Consider the following 17,867-nt stretch of genomic DNA (forward strand, 5'->3'; position numbering starts at 1 on the left):
CTCATTTTTGAGTTTGATTTTTAAATGAATATATTTGTTGGAGAACTTTCAATGTATATGATTTGGGAAAGTGTTTGAAGATTTTTAGTCTAGTTTTATTACATATATTAGAGAATGCAAAATTCCAGAAGATACAGATAATATAAGTGAGAGAAGAGCTTATGTTAATTTAATAGATCAAATAATATATGAAAACTCATTGAAGGGATACTCTATAGTATACCACTATATAGTATGCCAACTAAGCATAACATCACATAATCTCTAAGCCAAGCAGAAGCATTAGATTTGCTAATAAAGAAAGGTCCTGGGTTATAGGTTATAAAGCCACTGAAAAACTTAAGAAATTGGGCAACCAGAGTAGGAGTTCAGGGAAGGCAAGAGAGTGCAAGAGTGGTAAAGGGAGCAATGTCTATGTTACTGCTAGAGAAAAAAGGAAGATGGCCATGGAAATAAGAAAGGAGAGTAGTTTTATGACCTGAGATCATAATTATCAGAAAAATTTACAAATTTTAACTATTCTCCAACTTTTTATTACATCAGGAATTATATACTTGGAATGGACATGTCAAAGTCAGTTATAGTAGAATATTAAATGAATTTAACTATATTCAGGGATATGTAGATGATGATATATAAAGAGAAAGCAAGAATAAAAGAGAATGATAGTTTAAATAGTGTGGATCTATTTGCCATTTCATTCAATGAGCATATTCCCCAGAATGAGCACCAGAAAGGAAACTAAAATTTACTTCCAAGCACCAAATTTCATTTCACTGTGTGATAGATTTTATAGTTGTTCACATCCTCCCCAAAGTAGGGAACACTTATAATCAATCTTATCTTGAATTAATCAATATAGGTTGCCATATCATTGGCAACCAATATATTGGCAGCCAATATGTCATTCCAGTCTGAGGCCATTCACCTTGAAGACCTGATTTAAAAAAAAAAAGGTGATGGTGGTGGTAATTATTCCTTTAGTGATTATCACTTCACTCACTGACTTTAGAACCTTACCCTTACTTGAGACTATTCCATAGTTCATTCTACCTTCCTTTGTAGTGAAAATAGAATGAAACTTCCATTCACTTCCCTTATAGTCCATTCAACAAGGCCTTTTGCTTCAGAATTAAACATTTCCATTATAATGGTTACATCATGGTGGGTGGTGGTTGTGTTTTTTGACCTGTGGTTTATGGGATCACAGGACATAGGGGTGGACAATTTGGAGCAAATGGGGGGCCCTTTGCTGAAACCAGATGGCAAATGAACTCGTGAACTTTCCTAGAGGGCAGCCATTTTTCTCCTTTTAAGTGTCAAAAAACTGGATTACCTTTTAGTTCCAGCTCAGCTGAATAAAACTGCTGGCTAGATAAATTCAGTCAACTGGTAAGCATTCAAGAGGTTAAAAAATATTGAAAAACAGCTCCACTTCAATAGCTTGGCATTCATCAACGTCTCCTCCAAAAGCACTCAAAAATCCTCCCCAGACTTCTGTCACCACAACCCTTTTGTGGTTGTTGTTGTCCTACTATGTTACTATTTTGACCCAGTGATTACTGTCTGTAGTCCGCTGCCTGGCTCCAAACCCTTTTGCAATTTGAAGTATTTCAGCTGAACTAGTTCCAAAGGACTATGAGTAAGCAGAGGCATGAAAAAGGCCGCCCTTTCTGATCTTGTGCTCTCATGAGGGAATACCACATCTTCCCAGGTAATTGGAGACAGAGTTGCATTTGAGTAATCTCAGATGGGAAGCAACTTAGAACCCTTTCATCTGTTTGTCTAGGCTTTAAATCTTTTTGCTATTTTCCCTTTTATTTAAAGTGTTAACTAGTATTTGTTTATAATTAGCTATGAATGTGCATTTCAGTTGCTTTTAAGTATAGCCAGTTGTTGGGCTTTTTAAATTTTTTTAACCGACTATGGGCCTTGTCTCTGAGTCATTTAAAACTGTTATTTGATTGAAGCTATATTACTTCTTTTTTGAGATCTCTAAGGCATTGTTCCTATTTACCCTAAACTGGAGCTCAAAGAAATATAGATGGATTATGATAGCAATGTGGAATATGGATACTAGTACCTTTTCCTTTCCCCCTTTCCTGGATAACAAGAGAAAGTTATACTCAAATTCATTGTCTTTTTGATGCTTCCCATTTTATTCTCATGAGAATAAAACAAATGCTATGGAATGTTCTTAGGTAAGAGGAAAGGGGACAGAATATCTATGAGGTATGGAATTACAACTGGGCCTTTGGTAATATTTCACAGGCATGTTATAGTTATGAGCAAAAGCTATTTCTATATTGTGTGGGAAAATAGATAACACATGTAGACATGTGTCCTTAGGTATAAAAGGCATATAGGTACACACATTGGCTTCAAATAAAGCAACTGAAGTAATAAAGTAATTATATTCATTGGCAACTCACATAAACTCTGATAGAGTAAGGCATGTAACTTTTGACCAAACCAAAAATGCAATCCCTCTATCAGTCTTATCACCCAGAAGAATTTAATTAAATGATTCTCAGTTCATTTTAAAAATCTGCATTAAAAATGACAGAAAGCACACAGAAAACAAACCAATTAATTATGGGCATTTGCTTTGCATCATTCATAAGGTATGGCAGGTATGATGGCACACCATTTCACAGAGGTACCAATTTTACCTCAGAAAATGGCTTATCCCTTCTAAATGTTTATTAGAAGTTACTTGCCTTAGGTGCCAGGCATAACTTGGATCTAGGGTTTTATTTCCTATCCACTTTTACTGTCATCATGGACTCTTTATGACACTGTCTGGGGTTTTATTGGAAAAGAGACTGAAATGGTTTGCTATTTCCTTCTCCAGCTCATTTTACAGATGAGGAACTGAGGTAAACAGGTTAAGTGACTTACTCAAGGTCACACAGCTAATAAGTGTTTGAGGTCACATTTGAACTCATGAAGATGAGTCTCCTGATTCCAAGCCCAGTGCTCTCCATAGTAGAGTATTAGAAGGCAATAAATTAGATTCCTCTTCGTCTCAATTCAATGGACTTCTTTTCTCTTTACACTCTGCACCTACCTTTTGCTAAATATTTATTCTAAATCCAATTAGAAAAACCATTATCTACATTTGGTTTTTTCTCCGAGCTTACTCCCTCATAATAGATAAGTGTCAAAGCGATCTAAGAATTTTAGCTGAGTGGCATATATATATATTTACATATGCAAATTTCAGTCCTTCTGAATTAAGTAAAATACAACCCAATAACAATCTGTAGATCCAAAATACCCAAATGCATAACTTTAAAATGGGAATTTGTAAAAAAGCATAAACTAATTCCTCTTTAACATTTTCTCTCAAATATTTATAATGCCTCCACACTCATAGCATGAACTATAACAAGAAATCCATAAAATTTAATCTATAAGACTATCGACCTTAAAATATTCCAATCTCTTAATTTCATTATAGTTACAAGAGATACTTCCATCAAATCAGTTTGGAAGATAGTTGGCATGCTATCCAACCTGCCCCTCCTCTTATAAATGATCCAAAATATATTTATCTGCTTTAATAGCTATGGATTTAGAGCCTTTAAAAAACCTTCAAGAAACCAATATTTTTTTTCATTAGACTGATTATGTCACAATCTTTTCTGAATAAAAACAATATTAGATGAAACTCCAATCCCAGAATTCTAAAATGGCAGCAAAGATTACTCTGAAAATAGAATTCTTATTACAAGACAGATTTTAGAAGGTCTGTCTCTGAGGTTTGCAATCCTTAAGTGGCATGCCAATTTTCTTTTCATTCGTTCCCTTGGGCATAAAGTAGAAATGATCATAGTTATTCATGAATGGGAAAGGGAGATATACTAATTTAGTTTAACATTATAGTAGAGGTGTTTTCAGTGACAATATAGATAAAAACAGGCAGTGTTCCAGAAAGTTTCAAGCTGTTTGTAGTCTAATGGATCTGGAGACAAAAAATAGAAATGGACAGTAAAACAGAGGAGGAAGATAAGCTTCTTTTTCCTCTTTTATACATTTTTCTTTACCTATACCCATGATCTCCATGTCACTAAAACTCACCTCATTCAGTTCAATTCAGTTCAACCAGCATTCAAATACTTATTACTACATGCTTGACATTAACTGGCCACTTTTTCTGAGTGTGACGAAAGATGGAAAACATGGGCTTACTGCAAGGATTTAATAAGGAAAAAAATGCAGTTTGCTAGGTTTTCAGTTTCAATGAAATTCTGTTTTTACAGTGATAAATTGGCTCTTTCCTACTTTTCAGCAATAATTTAAATGACTATCAAAATTGCAATGGGAAGCAATTCAAAGGTGTTAAAAAGAGATGGGCCCAGGGAATGACTGAGGGAGATTAAGGGAACTCACTCACCCTCACTTAAGAAAGTTGCTTTTGACGGTACGTTGATGGCATTCAACAGTTAACTTTCTCTTTGAAAAAGTCAAACAAACTTTTCTCAAAGACTGTATCAACAGAAATATGGGAAGCAGACCACCGCAAAGTGGAGGAACTAAGATCCCACATACCATGTCTTGTGCTACCCTGCTCATTCAGGTCACACCATCTTATCCTCAAAAAATAGCCTGAGGAGCTCCAAATTTCTTGCATTGTATCAATAGAAAGTTTAGCTATCAGATCACTGAGTGAAAAGAACAGTAACTCCAAAAACTTTCATTCAGTTTTAACTGCAAGCGACTGAGAAGTGATCTTGTGGGTTGTGAGTTAGTTCTCATTAACTAGTCTTGGAGATATATGAAAGACAGATTGTAGTCCTGGAAGGTTTCTTCATTTAGGAAGGGTTTGGTGCTTACAGCAAATGGAATACATAGTCACAGTCTATGCTACATGATAATATTACTTCAGTTTTTTTACCTTTTATTTAATCTGATTAAATATTTATACATATAAATGATTAAGGGCGAGGTGAACAATGAACTCCACGGCCCAGAAAGTAGAAAGGGGGAAGAACTGTTCTGAGTAGAATTAGGGAAGAACTACTGCTATGATCCCTGTAGATGGCAAGTACAGTCATGAAACTAAAAGATACCTGCTCCTTGGAAGGAAAGCTATGACAAATCTGGGCAGCATACTAAAAAGCAGATATTTTCTTAACAACAAAGGCAGCAATGGGTAGCTGTGACTGTTGGACTACAAGGAAAGTTGAGAGCCACAGAACCAATGCCTTTGAATTATGGTTCTAGAGAAAACTTCTGGAGATCAAATAAGTCAGTACTTAAAAAAATGAATTCATCTATTCACTGAAAGGTCAAATAACATAACTGAAGTTTAAATATTTTGGACATATAATGAGAAGATGGGAATCACTGGAAAATACCCTGATGATGAGAAAGATTCAATGCAAAAGTAAAAGAGGATGAGAGAGGATGAAATGGATAGATAGTGGCACAGAAACATCAAACATGAACTTGTTTGATATTTTTTGAGAGACAGTGCAGGAAAAAAAGGGCCTGGCGTGCTATGGTACATGGGGTTGTGAAGAGTCGGACATGACTGAATGACTCAACGACAACAACATGGCTATGATTGATGGAAACACCAAGTCATAGCATAAATATATGAGAAAGCTTACACTATACATAAAGGAGCAGATCTAAGTAGTGAATGGCAATCATATACCCTGAGAAGTACAGGGAGATTGGCATTTAACCTTGCAAGGATGGCGTGCGTAATTGGTAGGGTTGAGTTTTTGATTGATAGTCACATATCTAGAATCCTATTTAATAAACAGGTTAATAAACTAATTCTAAGTTGTCAAATGTGTATGGAGAGTTTTATGACAAACCACCCTGGGTGGGATCTTTACATTCTAACTATTGGTTTCCTTACAAAGACAGGCAATTAATGCATACTTATTGAGTTAAATTGAATAGGCTGTTCTTGAATTAAAACAGGTTATACCGTATATAGTCTTACTAGTTAGGATAGGTTGAAGTCAGAGGGAATATAATATGTCCTCTTTCTTTGGAGTCTTTTATTAAAAGACTAATTATACTTTAGGATCTAAAAAATGTCAGAAAAGGCCTGATTAAAAGCAAAAAGGTCAATGACTCACATTGAGATTAGTCATTTCACTTTAATAATTTTTATTTGCATTTTTTTTTTACAAAATACCTTCAAAGTATGAGTTTGGTTTGATGACTACTAAGGAACTCTCCTACTTTCAATTTCTGTAATTTAAATACTCTAGTTCCTCATGTTCTCAGAGTATAATAACAAGAAATGATCACTTTTCATTTTCTGGAATTCCTGAGGGGCATCAATCATTGTACTAATCTGTAACACAGTGATGTCTCCAAGCCACCTTGGGCATGTCAACAGATTTTTCTGAATCTGTCTCTTCATCTTTAAAATGGAAGTGCGCTAGACAATGTTTAAGTTCTTGCCCAGACCACACGGTGTACGGTTCCATGGATCTGAGGTATATAGGTCTTCACTGACCCATATCAGGTAGGAGCTAATGTATTCTTCTCTTCTAGTGTTCCTTGTATCTTTTCTAATGTTGCTTCTTGTAGCAAGTATGCTTTCAGACAAGTGAGCTATGAGTTAAAGCAGAGTTTAAAGTTGTTGTGGAAAACCAGAAAGTCAGACTTACTAAACAAATACACTTAATTTTATATATAATACTAAGTTGTAAGTCAATCAATTCTGACCCGAGAATCTCAGTGGAGATCTACTTCTCTCCTATGAAGTAAGGGGCTTAGTGCCATCTATATTCCTTGATATTTGATATCTGAAAGCTATTTGCAGGCTGGGCTAAATGACCACTTTCAGGTCCCTTCAAGCACTATAATTTTATTGAGGGGAGGAGGGAGAGTAAAAAAGATAATATAACCCAGGCTGCTCACTATAGATACCTGACCAAACAAGAGAAACCATAACCTTAGAAGATAGGCTGCTTATCCAGGTGATAAATAGTGGTTCAGTCCATTGGGCCACTTGATTACAACTAAAAGGTAAAATTTTAAATATATATATATATATATATATATATATATATGTGTGTGTGTGTGTGTGTGTGTGTGTGTGCGCGTGCGCGCGTGTGCGTGTGTGTGTGTGTGTATACACTTCTGAAATGCTGAGGATCTGAGACTTTGTAATAATTGAAACAGATTGTACCTTTTGCTTATTTTCCAGAAGGAAATCAAAGCAATAGCAAACCCATCTTATCAACCCATCTATGGGGCACTGCTCACAGTATTCTCTAAGTAGTTTTTTGATACCGTAGAAAAATATTCACTTCTTTTAGAAAGTGAATATTTTAGGGCTCTTTGGCTTAGTTAATATCCCACTGCTTTCACCATTACTTCATCCTCAAGTATAGTATTTCCAATATTAAAGACTATATATTTTAAAAAAGACTTGAAGTTTCAACACTCTTTTAATGATAACCTTGTGTTTACACACTTATTCTTTTTTCCCTTGCTTTTATTTCTCCAGTTCAGCTACAATTTTCCATGTTTTGTTTCAGGCATGAAATTACTGTTGGGAGAGAGAAGATGGATGACAAATGCCTGGAGGAGGGTAAAGTGACTGAAACATCCTATTAACTATTTTTAAATTTCTGTTACCATAAGAAGAGAGAAGGAAAATGGAAGACTACTTCTGTTTAATGAAAGGTTGAAGAACTGTGTATTTTTTTTTAATTTTGCCAATAGTTTAAAAAGTCAGAAACACAAAAAAACTCTTTTTCTTTCAAAACTATATTATGTAAGTCAAAATGACAATCCATATCAACAAATGATAACCAGGATTCCATTGTCTTTCTAGTTACCTCCCTATTTTTTTAATGCTTTATTAACTTCTGATTTACACATCCCCCCAAAAAAGCAGTGCCAAAGGATATTCCCACCTCCAATCTGCTCTCTCCCATATTTTCTCCCATACCCATTTCGACTTTTCCAGTGGATCTCTATTCCTCAGTGTCTGTATATCTTATTTCTTAATTACATGTAAGATGGTATTAATAATAGTATATATACGTATATATATATATGTATACACACACATATATATTTGAATATTTGATTTTAAAACTTTCAATTACAGATTCATTTCCTTCCCCCCCTGCCACGCACCCCCACTGGGAAGACAAGCAGTTCAGTAAAGGTTGTACATGTGCAGCTAATGCAAAACAATAACATAGTAGATATATTGTAAAAGACTGACTATATTTCCCTCCCTCCTATCCCATCTCCCACTTGTTCTATTCTCTACTTTGATCCTGTCCCTTTCCAAAAGTGGGTGCTTCCAACTTCCCTCCACCCTAGGCTGCCCTCCCTTCCATCATCCCCCCTCTCAACCCATTCCCCCCCTATTCTCCTGGAGGGTGAGATCCCCTATTTAGTGTGTATTTCCCTCCCTCCTCAAGCCTGATTCAATGGGAATAAGGTTAACCCATTCCCTTTTGCCTTCCTATTCTTCCCCTCCATTGTAAACATTTTCCCTTGCTTCTTCTGTATGAGGTAGTTTGCCCCAATCTGTCTCTCCCCATATCCTCTCATTATATTCCTCTCACCTCTTAATTTCACCTTTAAGTATCATCCCTTCCTGTTAAATTGGTCCTGTGCCCTCTATCTATGTACACCTGTAAACATATATACACACATTCACATATGTATTCATATGCCCACATACCCTCACATATAGACACACACACACACATATATTTCTAATCCCTTCAACTACTGAGAAAAGTTTTATAAGTTACAATTATTGTTTTTCCATGTAGGGATGTTAATAGTTCAACTTTGATAAGTTCCTTATGATTTCTTTTCCATTTACCTTCTCATGCTTCTCTTGCTTCTTGTATCTGAATGTCAAATTTTCTATTCAACTCTGTTTTTTTCAGCAAGAATGCTTGAAAGTCCTCTATTCCACTGAACGACCATATTTTCCCCTGAAACATGATACTCAGTTTTGTTGGGTAGGTGACTCTTGGTTTTAATCCCAGCTCCCTTGACCTCCGGAATATCACATTCCAAGCCCTTCGATTCCTCAGTGTAGAAGCTGCCAGATCCTTGGTTATCCTGATTGTGTTTCCACAATATTCAAATTGTTTCTTCCTCGCTGCTTGTAATATTCTCTCCTTAATCTGGGAATTCCGGAACCTGGCTATAATATTCCTAGGAGTTTTCTTTTGGGGATCTTTTTCAGGAAGTGATCGGTGGATTCTTTCAACCTCTATTTTGCCCTCTTGTTCTAAAACATCAGGTCAGTTTTCTTTGAGAACTTCCTGGAGGATGCTTTCTAGGTTCTTACTTTGGTCATGGCTTTCAGGTAGTCCAATAATTTTTAAATTATCTCTCCTGGATCTATTTTCCAGGTCAGTGGTTTTTCCCATGAGATATTTCACATTGCCTTCTATTCTTTCATTTGTTTGGATCTGTTTAACAGCATCTCGATTTCTCATAAAGTCATTAGCTTCCATTTGCTCCAATCTAATTCTGAAGCAATGATTCTCCTCAGTGAGCTTTTGAGATTCTTTTTCCATCTGGCAAATTCGACTTTTTAAGGCATTCTTCTCCTCATTGCCTTTTTGAGCCTCCTTTGCCATTTTCTTCAGTCAGGCTGTTGACTCTCATTTCATAATTTTCTTGCATTGTTCTCATTTCTCTTCCCAGTTTTTCCTCCACTTCTCTTATCTGCTTCTTAAGGTCCTCTATGGCCTGAAACCAGCTTGTATTTCCTTTGAAGCTTTTGGTGCAGGAGTTCTGACTTCACTGTTTTCCTCCTGTTCCATGCCTTGCTCCTTCTTGTCCCCAAAATAGGAGTGTAATGTGGGAATCTTCTGTCTGCTTTGTTTCCTTTGCCTGCTCATTTTGCCACTCAATTATTTGACTTTTGGGCTTTTTGCCACAGTAGGACTCTGCCACCAGACAGGGGAGTTTTCGTCCCAAACGCTGGGGTTTTCTCAGCTGCCAGAGGTGTTAGATGGTTGCCCTCTCTGAGGTCTCCACATGCTCTGGCAAGCTGGACACACACCCCCGACATCTCCACCCTAGATTGCAATCCAGATCCAAGCAGGTTAAAGCAAGAGCAATTACCCCTCAGACTGCTGCTTGGTCCCCCTACATTCTGCAGGCCAGGAGCTGAAGCCACCATGTGGCGCTGGCTGGCTGTGCTGGCATCTCAGTGGTTTCTCGCCCCGGGGGTAAAAGCCACGCACTCCCACTTACTGGGTCCCAAAGTCCAGACTGCTCTGGCCTCTCACCTTTTCCTTCACATCTGTGTATTGATAAATCTGGAAATGGCCACAGCTGCTGCTGATCTGTAGTCCCTCTGGCAGGCGGCTGGTCAGGCCCACCCTGGGGATAAAGCCTCAGAGTGGGGTTGGGCTGGGCTACCAGAGCGCTGCGCTGGATTCCTGCTGGCCTGCCAGGCTGTCCTCAGCGGGAGGTTAGCTTCTCTGTGTCATTTTGTGGGTTCTGCAGCTCCAAAGTTTGTTTAGAGTCCCCTTTTTACATGGATTGGGGAAGGTGGAAGCTGGAGCCGCGGGAAGGTCGTGCTTCTACTCTGCCATCTTGGCTCCGCCCCCCTCTAGTTACCTCCGTATTAAGATCAAAACTCATAACAGTTTCAGTGGAAAGTCTATGAATAGGAAAATATACTGGAAGATACATACATACATACATGTGTGTATGTATATGTATGTGTATGAGTGTGTGTATATATTAAATCTAAGGTCCCTTCAAACTCTAAAATAATAGCTTTCTTTAAAAGTGATTAGCATAGTTCCTTCTGTGACTTTGTCCTGAATGTATTGAGGGACCAAGGAGTAATGGAAAGAAAAGGGAATGTGTGTGATACAATAACAGTGGTAGAAGACATCAAAGTGGGAGATACTCTGATGGTTACCTCTGCTTCACTTTCCTGTCAGCCCTGATTCTCTCTTTTTCTCTCTTCCTCTCATTCTCACTCCCTCTTTTTCTTCCTTTTATCATTACAGAATCCATAACTTTAAAAGGTTAAGATTAAAAAATAAGACAAAACTGAACAGCCATCTGGAAAATAAGAATCTTCATTTCCTGGAATGCATGCAAGAGAATGAAATCACTGTATACTTATTTTGTCATTGGCTATAGGTATCTAGTCAACAATTATTTCAATAAAAAAGTAAATTATTATGCACTATTGTGCATACATTTTTGCTGTGTATCCCAGTATTCCAGAAAATACTAGCATTTCATTTTGTTTTTCCTTTTTAACTAAATGTATAATGCTTTCATTTTTCATGAAAAACCAAACAACAAAACTATTACTGCCTTAACAGTAGTCACTTCTTAATATTTTTTTTTTTTAAGCAATTGGGGTTAAGTAACTTGCTCAAGGTTACACGCCCAGTTATTTCTGGGCGTGATGCTGAGTGTCCGAGCCCGGGATTTGTTCCTCGCTGAGCCACCTGGCCGCCCCTAAGCAATTGGGGTTAAGTAACTTGCTCAAGGTTACACAGCCAGGTGTTTCTGGGTGGGTGCTTAGTGTCTGAGCCCAGGATTTGATCTCCAGGTCTTCTCAACACTGGAGCCGGTGCTCTTACTCGCTGTGCTACCTGGCCGCCCCCACTTCTTAATATTTAAAAGGTATATCTTATTTCAAATAGTTTTTTAGAGTGCTTAACCTATTCTGAAAACATATATACATTCAAATTTTGAATCTTCATCTTAAACAAAATCATTTCAGATAAGTTCAGGCTTTGTCATTCTTCTCAACAATCTTCCAATATTATCTCAATTTCAAGTTTTTTTTTTAAATATTATTTTAATTGTTACAATATAAAGATTGATTTGACCCAACCTGCACATAAAAGTGTTTGTTTTATCTGACGTAAGCATGAACTCTACCTGGAAAATTTGTTAATTATATTTGTATAAAAACAAAAAAAGTCCTTAGGAAAATCAATATAGTTCAAAAGTTTGTCAAACAAAAATCTAAATTCAACTTTATATTGTGAAAACAAGAGATTTAAAATGTAAAATATTTAATAAACTGTTTTAGAATATAGCCAAATAATTTATTTCTTTTTCATCTTTTATCTTTCAATGATAGTAACAATTCCAAAATAAATTTGTAAACTGAAAGCTTATACCAATCAAATAATCCAAATTTCTTGCCCCAGACTGAATTGTCATAGAGCAATAGTAAGACAACAGGCTTTTCCTTTTGTTTGAGATGTCTAAATATCCCACAATATAATCAACAACAGAAACATGTTCAACACCACTCAGATTCTTAGCAACTTTGAAATATGAGATGGACTCACAAGATGGCAAAGGATTCAGTAAAGAATCACAAAATGATCTCAAAATGTGGAAAACAAAATGAAGAATGGCCTCTTCCTGCAGCAATTGAGAGACTTGTTCAAATAAAGGTTCAATCCATCATCATAAACATTAACACGTATTGTTCCCTGAGCTACGGCATATTTTGATTTTTGTTTAAGTATATATCAGACCCATGAGTGTCTATTTAATAGAAAGTGATACTTATGCAAGTGTGCAGATGTGGTATAGTGGACTGAGGGATCATCATGGAAATCAGGAATACATGGCTTTGTGCCCTATCTCATGTGACCATGGGCAAATCAGAACATTTCCATGTTCTGAGCAATTCTATAAGAATTTTTTAAAGAACTTTTCATCTTCATTTGGTAAAGTGGTTTCCACACAAAGAGCTCCTCAAACTGATGAAATCATAGACACAAACTATCCACTCCTTCCCTCCCAAAGAAAACATTTATTATTTCATTTTAATCAACAGGAGGCAGAAAAAAGAAAATCTGCCTGGAAAATATAGTATTCTGTTTAATGTAGAAGTTACATACAGTTTGAGCAACATGGTGGTCAGAGTTGTTATATTTGCAGTTGACGCTTAGCAAGAATTTTTTGGTGAATTGAAAAAAACAAAATTGCTTTGTTTCTTTTAAATGATTCAATATGATTAAATATTACATGATCCCCACACCCATAAATGTACTGCAAATTACAGGTCCTTGAAATAAAGAAAGGGCATAATCTATCAAGCATACCAATGGATAGACAGAACAAATGCCACCCTCATGTCCACTAATGCTATTTATAAAGCTATGCAGGGCCTTAGCACTTAAACAGGAAACTGATGATGTTCGCCAAAATATGATTTTAAGAAATTGTGATGAAGTTTGCAAGTTGCAAACTCCTTGAAGACACGGATTATCTTTTGTTTTATTTTTGTCTTTTTATCAACAGCACCTAGTAATATGCTTACACATAACAGGCACTTTTAATAAATGCTTGTTATTGAATTAAATTGAATGATAGTTTGACAATTCAAATTATATTCACATTGAAACACAAAACTAATTTTATTCTGATATATTTCTTTAAATATATCCTCTTATCCCAGGAAGGGAGAACTGTGTCTCAGTCAAATTTCAGTGTTACCCATTTATTGCAAAACATCATTAACAACCTTTGGAAAATAATAAAATAAATTCCATACAAACTGTGAATGAGGTCACTCAACATCATTCCTCTCTTTGCCAATATTTAGGAAAATTCCTGAAACATCATAAATGTTCCCAGAGTATAACAGGATGACTCTCATTTGATTACCATCCCAGTAGCTAAATTGCATCAAGTAATGAATATCCTATTCAATTATGCATTTCAAACTACAGAATTTCTCAATACAAAATTACATTTTTAGGGAGTAGAGCAAGTCAAGCTTTGAATGTTTCATTAATATCTCTGAGTTAGAATTTACTCTATGCTTAATTTAAAGGAATGCAGGAAGAGTCAATGTGATAACAGAACTTTTTGAGCTCCCTAGGAAAAATATTGAGTAAATATTTGATGCTATTAATGTTTCATAGAAACAAAATAATACATAATGCAAAATATCTGTACATGTTCTTTTGGTGCAGTGTTTTTGACAATAAGTCAATAATTTAACAATAAAGAGGACATTGGACACAGGTCAGAAATTTAGATATAATTTTTAAATTTTTACAATTTTTAAAAAAGGACCTGTGCACTATAGAATGCATAAAATGTTTTTATAATAGATATATGAGCAAATCCATTTGAGCCAATGCTGTTATCTTTTCTTTTTAAAATGAGAATTATGCAAAAAACACATCTTTAGCAAATTGCTCTTTTCAGAATTTGTGACTGACTCATGATTAAACTTAATCCTTAGCTTTTTGTGATGCCAAAATAAATATGCTCTTTTCCAATATAAACAATATTCCAATATACAATATTCCAATATTCCAATATATACAATATTCCAATATTCCAATATAAACAATATAAACAATATAAACAAACTTTCTACATGTTTTTGTTGACCACAAAGGAAAAGGTAAAATAAATTTTCATTGTTTACCTTGAAGAATGAATTGCTCCATACTTTCTTTGAAAGGTTGGATGTGCTCCTCTAAGGACATCTGATAAACTTTTCCTGCTTCAGTTTCACAGGCTGAAATTAACACAAAAAATTGCTTAGAATGCCACTGTGGATAATGACAGAACAAAATATATATAAAACACATTAGCTAATGTTACAGAGTCTGTTTAGCCCTGAAAACTGATTTATTTTTACTCATTTCATTGAAGCATGTGAAAAAAAAGGAAGCAATCTGAGTGCAGCCATATGCAAAGATTTATTTAATGGGATGTTCACATTTTTCAAATACAGCATAATTTGTGGTTTGTGTGTGTGTTTGTATGTGTGTGTGTGTGTGTGTGTGTACATAGGGGGAAAAGGTAAATTTATTCTCACTTGTTCTGGGAAAAAAAGCCCAATTACTTTTTCTTTTGCCATTAAAAATATGATTTCATCTAAAATTTTCTAAGAAGAATATAGTATGGCAAAAACAAAATCCTTATAGAATTATATATTTCCCATGTTGGGGGAACTAAGTATTACCAATATGAAAAGCTCTTAATTAAGATTTGCCATTGGCATGAAAGCAGTAAACCATGGTATGAATAAAAAAAAAGAACTTGAAAATCACATATACCTTGATAGTCAACTCAAATTTAAAAATGCTCCATAAAGCACCTGTACTATAAACTAAATTTTTTGAAGTAAAGATACCAATCATCTCAAGAGGCTTGGGTACCTTAGATATATGTCTCTCTCACAGAAATATTAAGGCAAAAGGACTTCCACTAGTTGATACAGTTTTCTTCATTGTTTACCAAGGGAATTTAGAAAGTGGAAGGGGAAAGGTGTCACACTAATAGTAGACATTCTAACTCCATAATATAGGAAAAGGAGAATTTTGGGTATACTATGACTTGGGACCTGCATTTCTGATAGCTCATTTGTTAGTGAAATGATAAATGAAATAGTTTGACCTACAAACAGGAATAAATTGAGGAACAACAATTAATCTGAAGACCTAACACTGTTTGTACTGGTTTTCTATTACATATTATACAATGAATAAAGGCAAATTTATCTTGAAGCCCAGAATGTTTTTGACTAAGAGTGACTTTTTGAACCAATAAATCAAATTGGGTTGCCGATTTGATGGTAATCTCTTCATCAATGGAAATAATCCAATTGACCTTGGGTGAATAACTGTCAGAGACTGTGAAAATGCATCTCTGCCCTGGAAGGATGGGAGTGGGGATTGAATTAGTTGCCATTAAGCTGCAAGGAACAATTCCCGCCAAATATAAAAAACTGGCCAAAGAGATCGAAATCACATAAGAACAGCAAGGGGTACATATCATTCTTGCTGTCTTGACATCTTGAGGATGCTTTCAGTGATTATATTTTAGTACTTTAATTCAACTACAATGAACATTTATTTAACCCATTCACCTAAAAGAATGCTACATATAAAGCATAGGATACTAAATATATTGGAAAAACATGTCCTTTTCTTTCAACACACAAAGAAAAAAATTCTAGTTTAGGCCCTCAATACTTTGTGCCTGAAATAATACAGTATTCAAATTTAAAATTTATATATATATAGTTTTTGTTTTTATTTTTTGAAAATTTTAGTTTTTCCCCATTACATGTAAAAAGGTTTTAGCATTCATTTTTTAAAATTCAGTTCCAAATTTTCCCCTCCCATCCTCTTCTGTCCTTCTTTGAGAAGGCAAGAAATTTGATGCAGACTCTGCACCTGCAAAATAATGTCCAAACTAGCTATGTGGTTAAGAAAACACAGTTTATTAAAAAAAAAAACAAAGAAAGACTAAAAAGTGTGTTTTGATCTGCATTCAGACCCCATCAGTTCTTTCTCTGGAGATGGATGGCATTTTTTCATCATTGGTCCTTCAGAATTATATTGGATCATTGTATTGCTGAGAATTGTTAAGTCATTCACATTGGATCATGCAATATTACTGTTATTATGCACAATGTTCTCCTGGTTCTTTTTTTAAATTTGCATCACTTCATATAAGTCTTCCCAGGTTTTCTGAAACCATCCCTCTCATCATTTCTTAAAGCATAATAATATTCAATCATAATCATATATTACAGCTTGTCTAGCCATTCCCCAATTAATGAACATTCTCTCAATTTCCAATTGTTTGCCACTAGAAAAAGAGTTGCTATAAATATTTTTGTACATAGAGATCTTTTTCCTTTTTAAAAAAATCTTTTTGGAATACAGACCCAAGAATGGTATTGCTAAGTGAAAGAGTATGCACAGTTTTATAGTCTTTGTGCTTCATTTCAAATTACTCTCCAGAATGTTCATAATACCACCAACAGTGCATGAATCTCCTAATTTTTCCACATCCCCTCTAACATTTTTCATTTCCTTTTTCTTTCATATTAGCCAATCTGATAGGTATGATATGGTACATAAGAGTTGTTTTAATTTGCATTTCTCTAATTAAAAGTAATTTGTACATTTTTATGCATCTATAGAAAGCTTTGATTTCTTCTGAAAACTGCCTGTTCACATCCTTTGATCATTTATCAATTGGAGAATGACTTATATTCTTATAAATTTGATTCAGTTCTCTATTGTGTTTGAGAAATTAGGCCTTTATCAGAGACACTTGATTTAATTTCTTTCCCACACCACCCCTACTTTTCTGCTTCCCATCTAATCTTGATTGCATTGGTTTTGTTTATGTAAAATCTTTTAAATGTAATATGATCAAAATTACCCATTTTACATCCTGTAATGCTTTCTATCTCTTATTTGGTCACAAATTCTTCCCTTATTCAATGATCTGATTGGTAAAATATTCCATGCTCTCCTAATTTGGTTATAATATCACCCCTTTTGTCTAAAACATGTACCCAGTTAAACTTTATATTGGGATATAGCATGAGATGTTTTTGTATGCCTGGTTTCTGCCAAATTGCTTTCCTGTTTTCCAAGTAATTTTTGTTATAGTGAGTTCTTGTCCCAAAAGCTTGGATCTTTGGATTTATCAAACAATGGACTATTACAGTCATTTACTCTAATGCAATTTGCACCTAATCTATTCCACTGATCAATTGCTCTGTTTCACCAGTACCAGGTTGTTTTGATGAATTACTACTTTGTAATACAGTTGAGATCATGTCATGTTAGGCCACCTTCCTTTATCTTTTTTTCACTGATTTTCTTGATATTCTTAACTTTTTGTTTTTCCAGATGAATTTTGTTATTATTTTTTCTAGCTCTATGAAATAATTTTTTTTAGTTTGATTGGTATGGCACTAAATAAATTTAATTTAAAAGAACTATCATTTTTAATCATATTGATTTGGTCTCCCTGTGAGAAACTAATATTTCTCAAAATGTGCAAATCTGGTATTATTTGTGTGAAAAGCATTTTATACTTGCATTTGTATAGTTCCTGGGTTGTCTTGGTAT

General features: G+C 35.0%; 1 protein-coding gene across 1 annotated transcript in view; it reads right to left on the reverse strand.

Moving 5' to 3' along the window:
* Positions 1–17,867, reverse strand: part of FMN2 (formin 2) — a 494,077-nt gene that overhangs the window by 106,778 nt on the left and 369,432 nt on the right. Inside the window, 1 exon segment of the mRNA XM_069064483.1 lies at positions 14,411–14,503. Within this exon segment, the coding sequence (XP_068920584.1) occupies positions 14,411–14,503 (93 nt within the window).

The sequence above is a fragment of the Petaurus breviceps genome, unplaced genomic scaffold (assembly GCF_028583685.1).
Source record: "Petaurus breviceps papuanus isolate PSGF00001 unplaced genomic scaffold, PetGlider_PUasm1.0 90633, whole genome shotgun sequence".
Classification (NCBI taxonomy): Eukaryota; Metazoa; Chordata; class Mammalia; order Diprotodontia; family Petauridae; genus Petaurus; species Petaurus breviceps.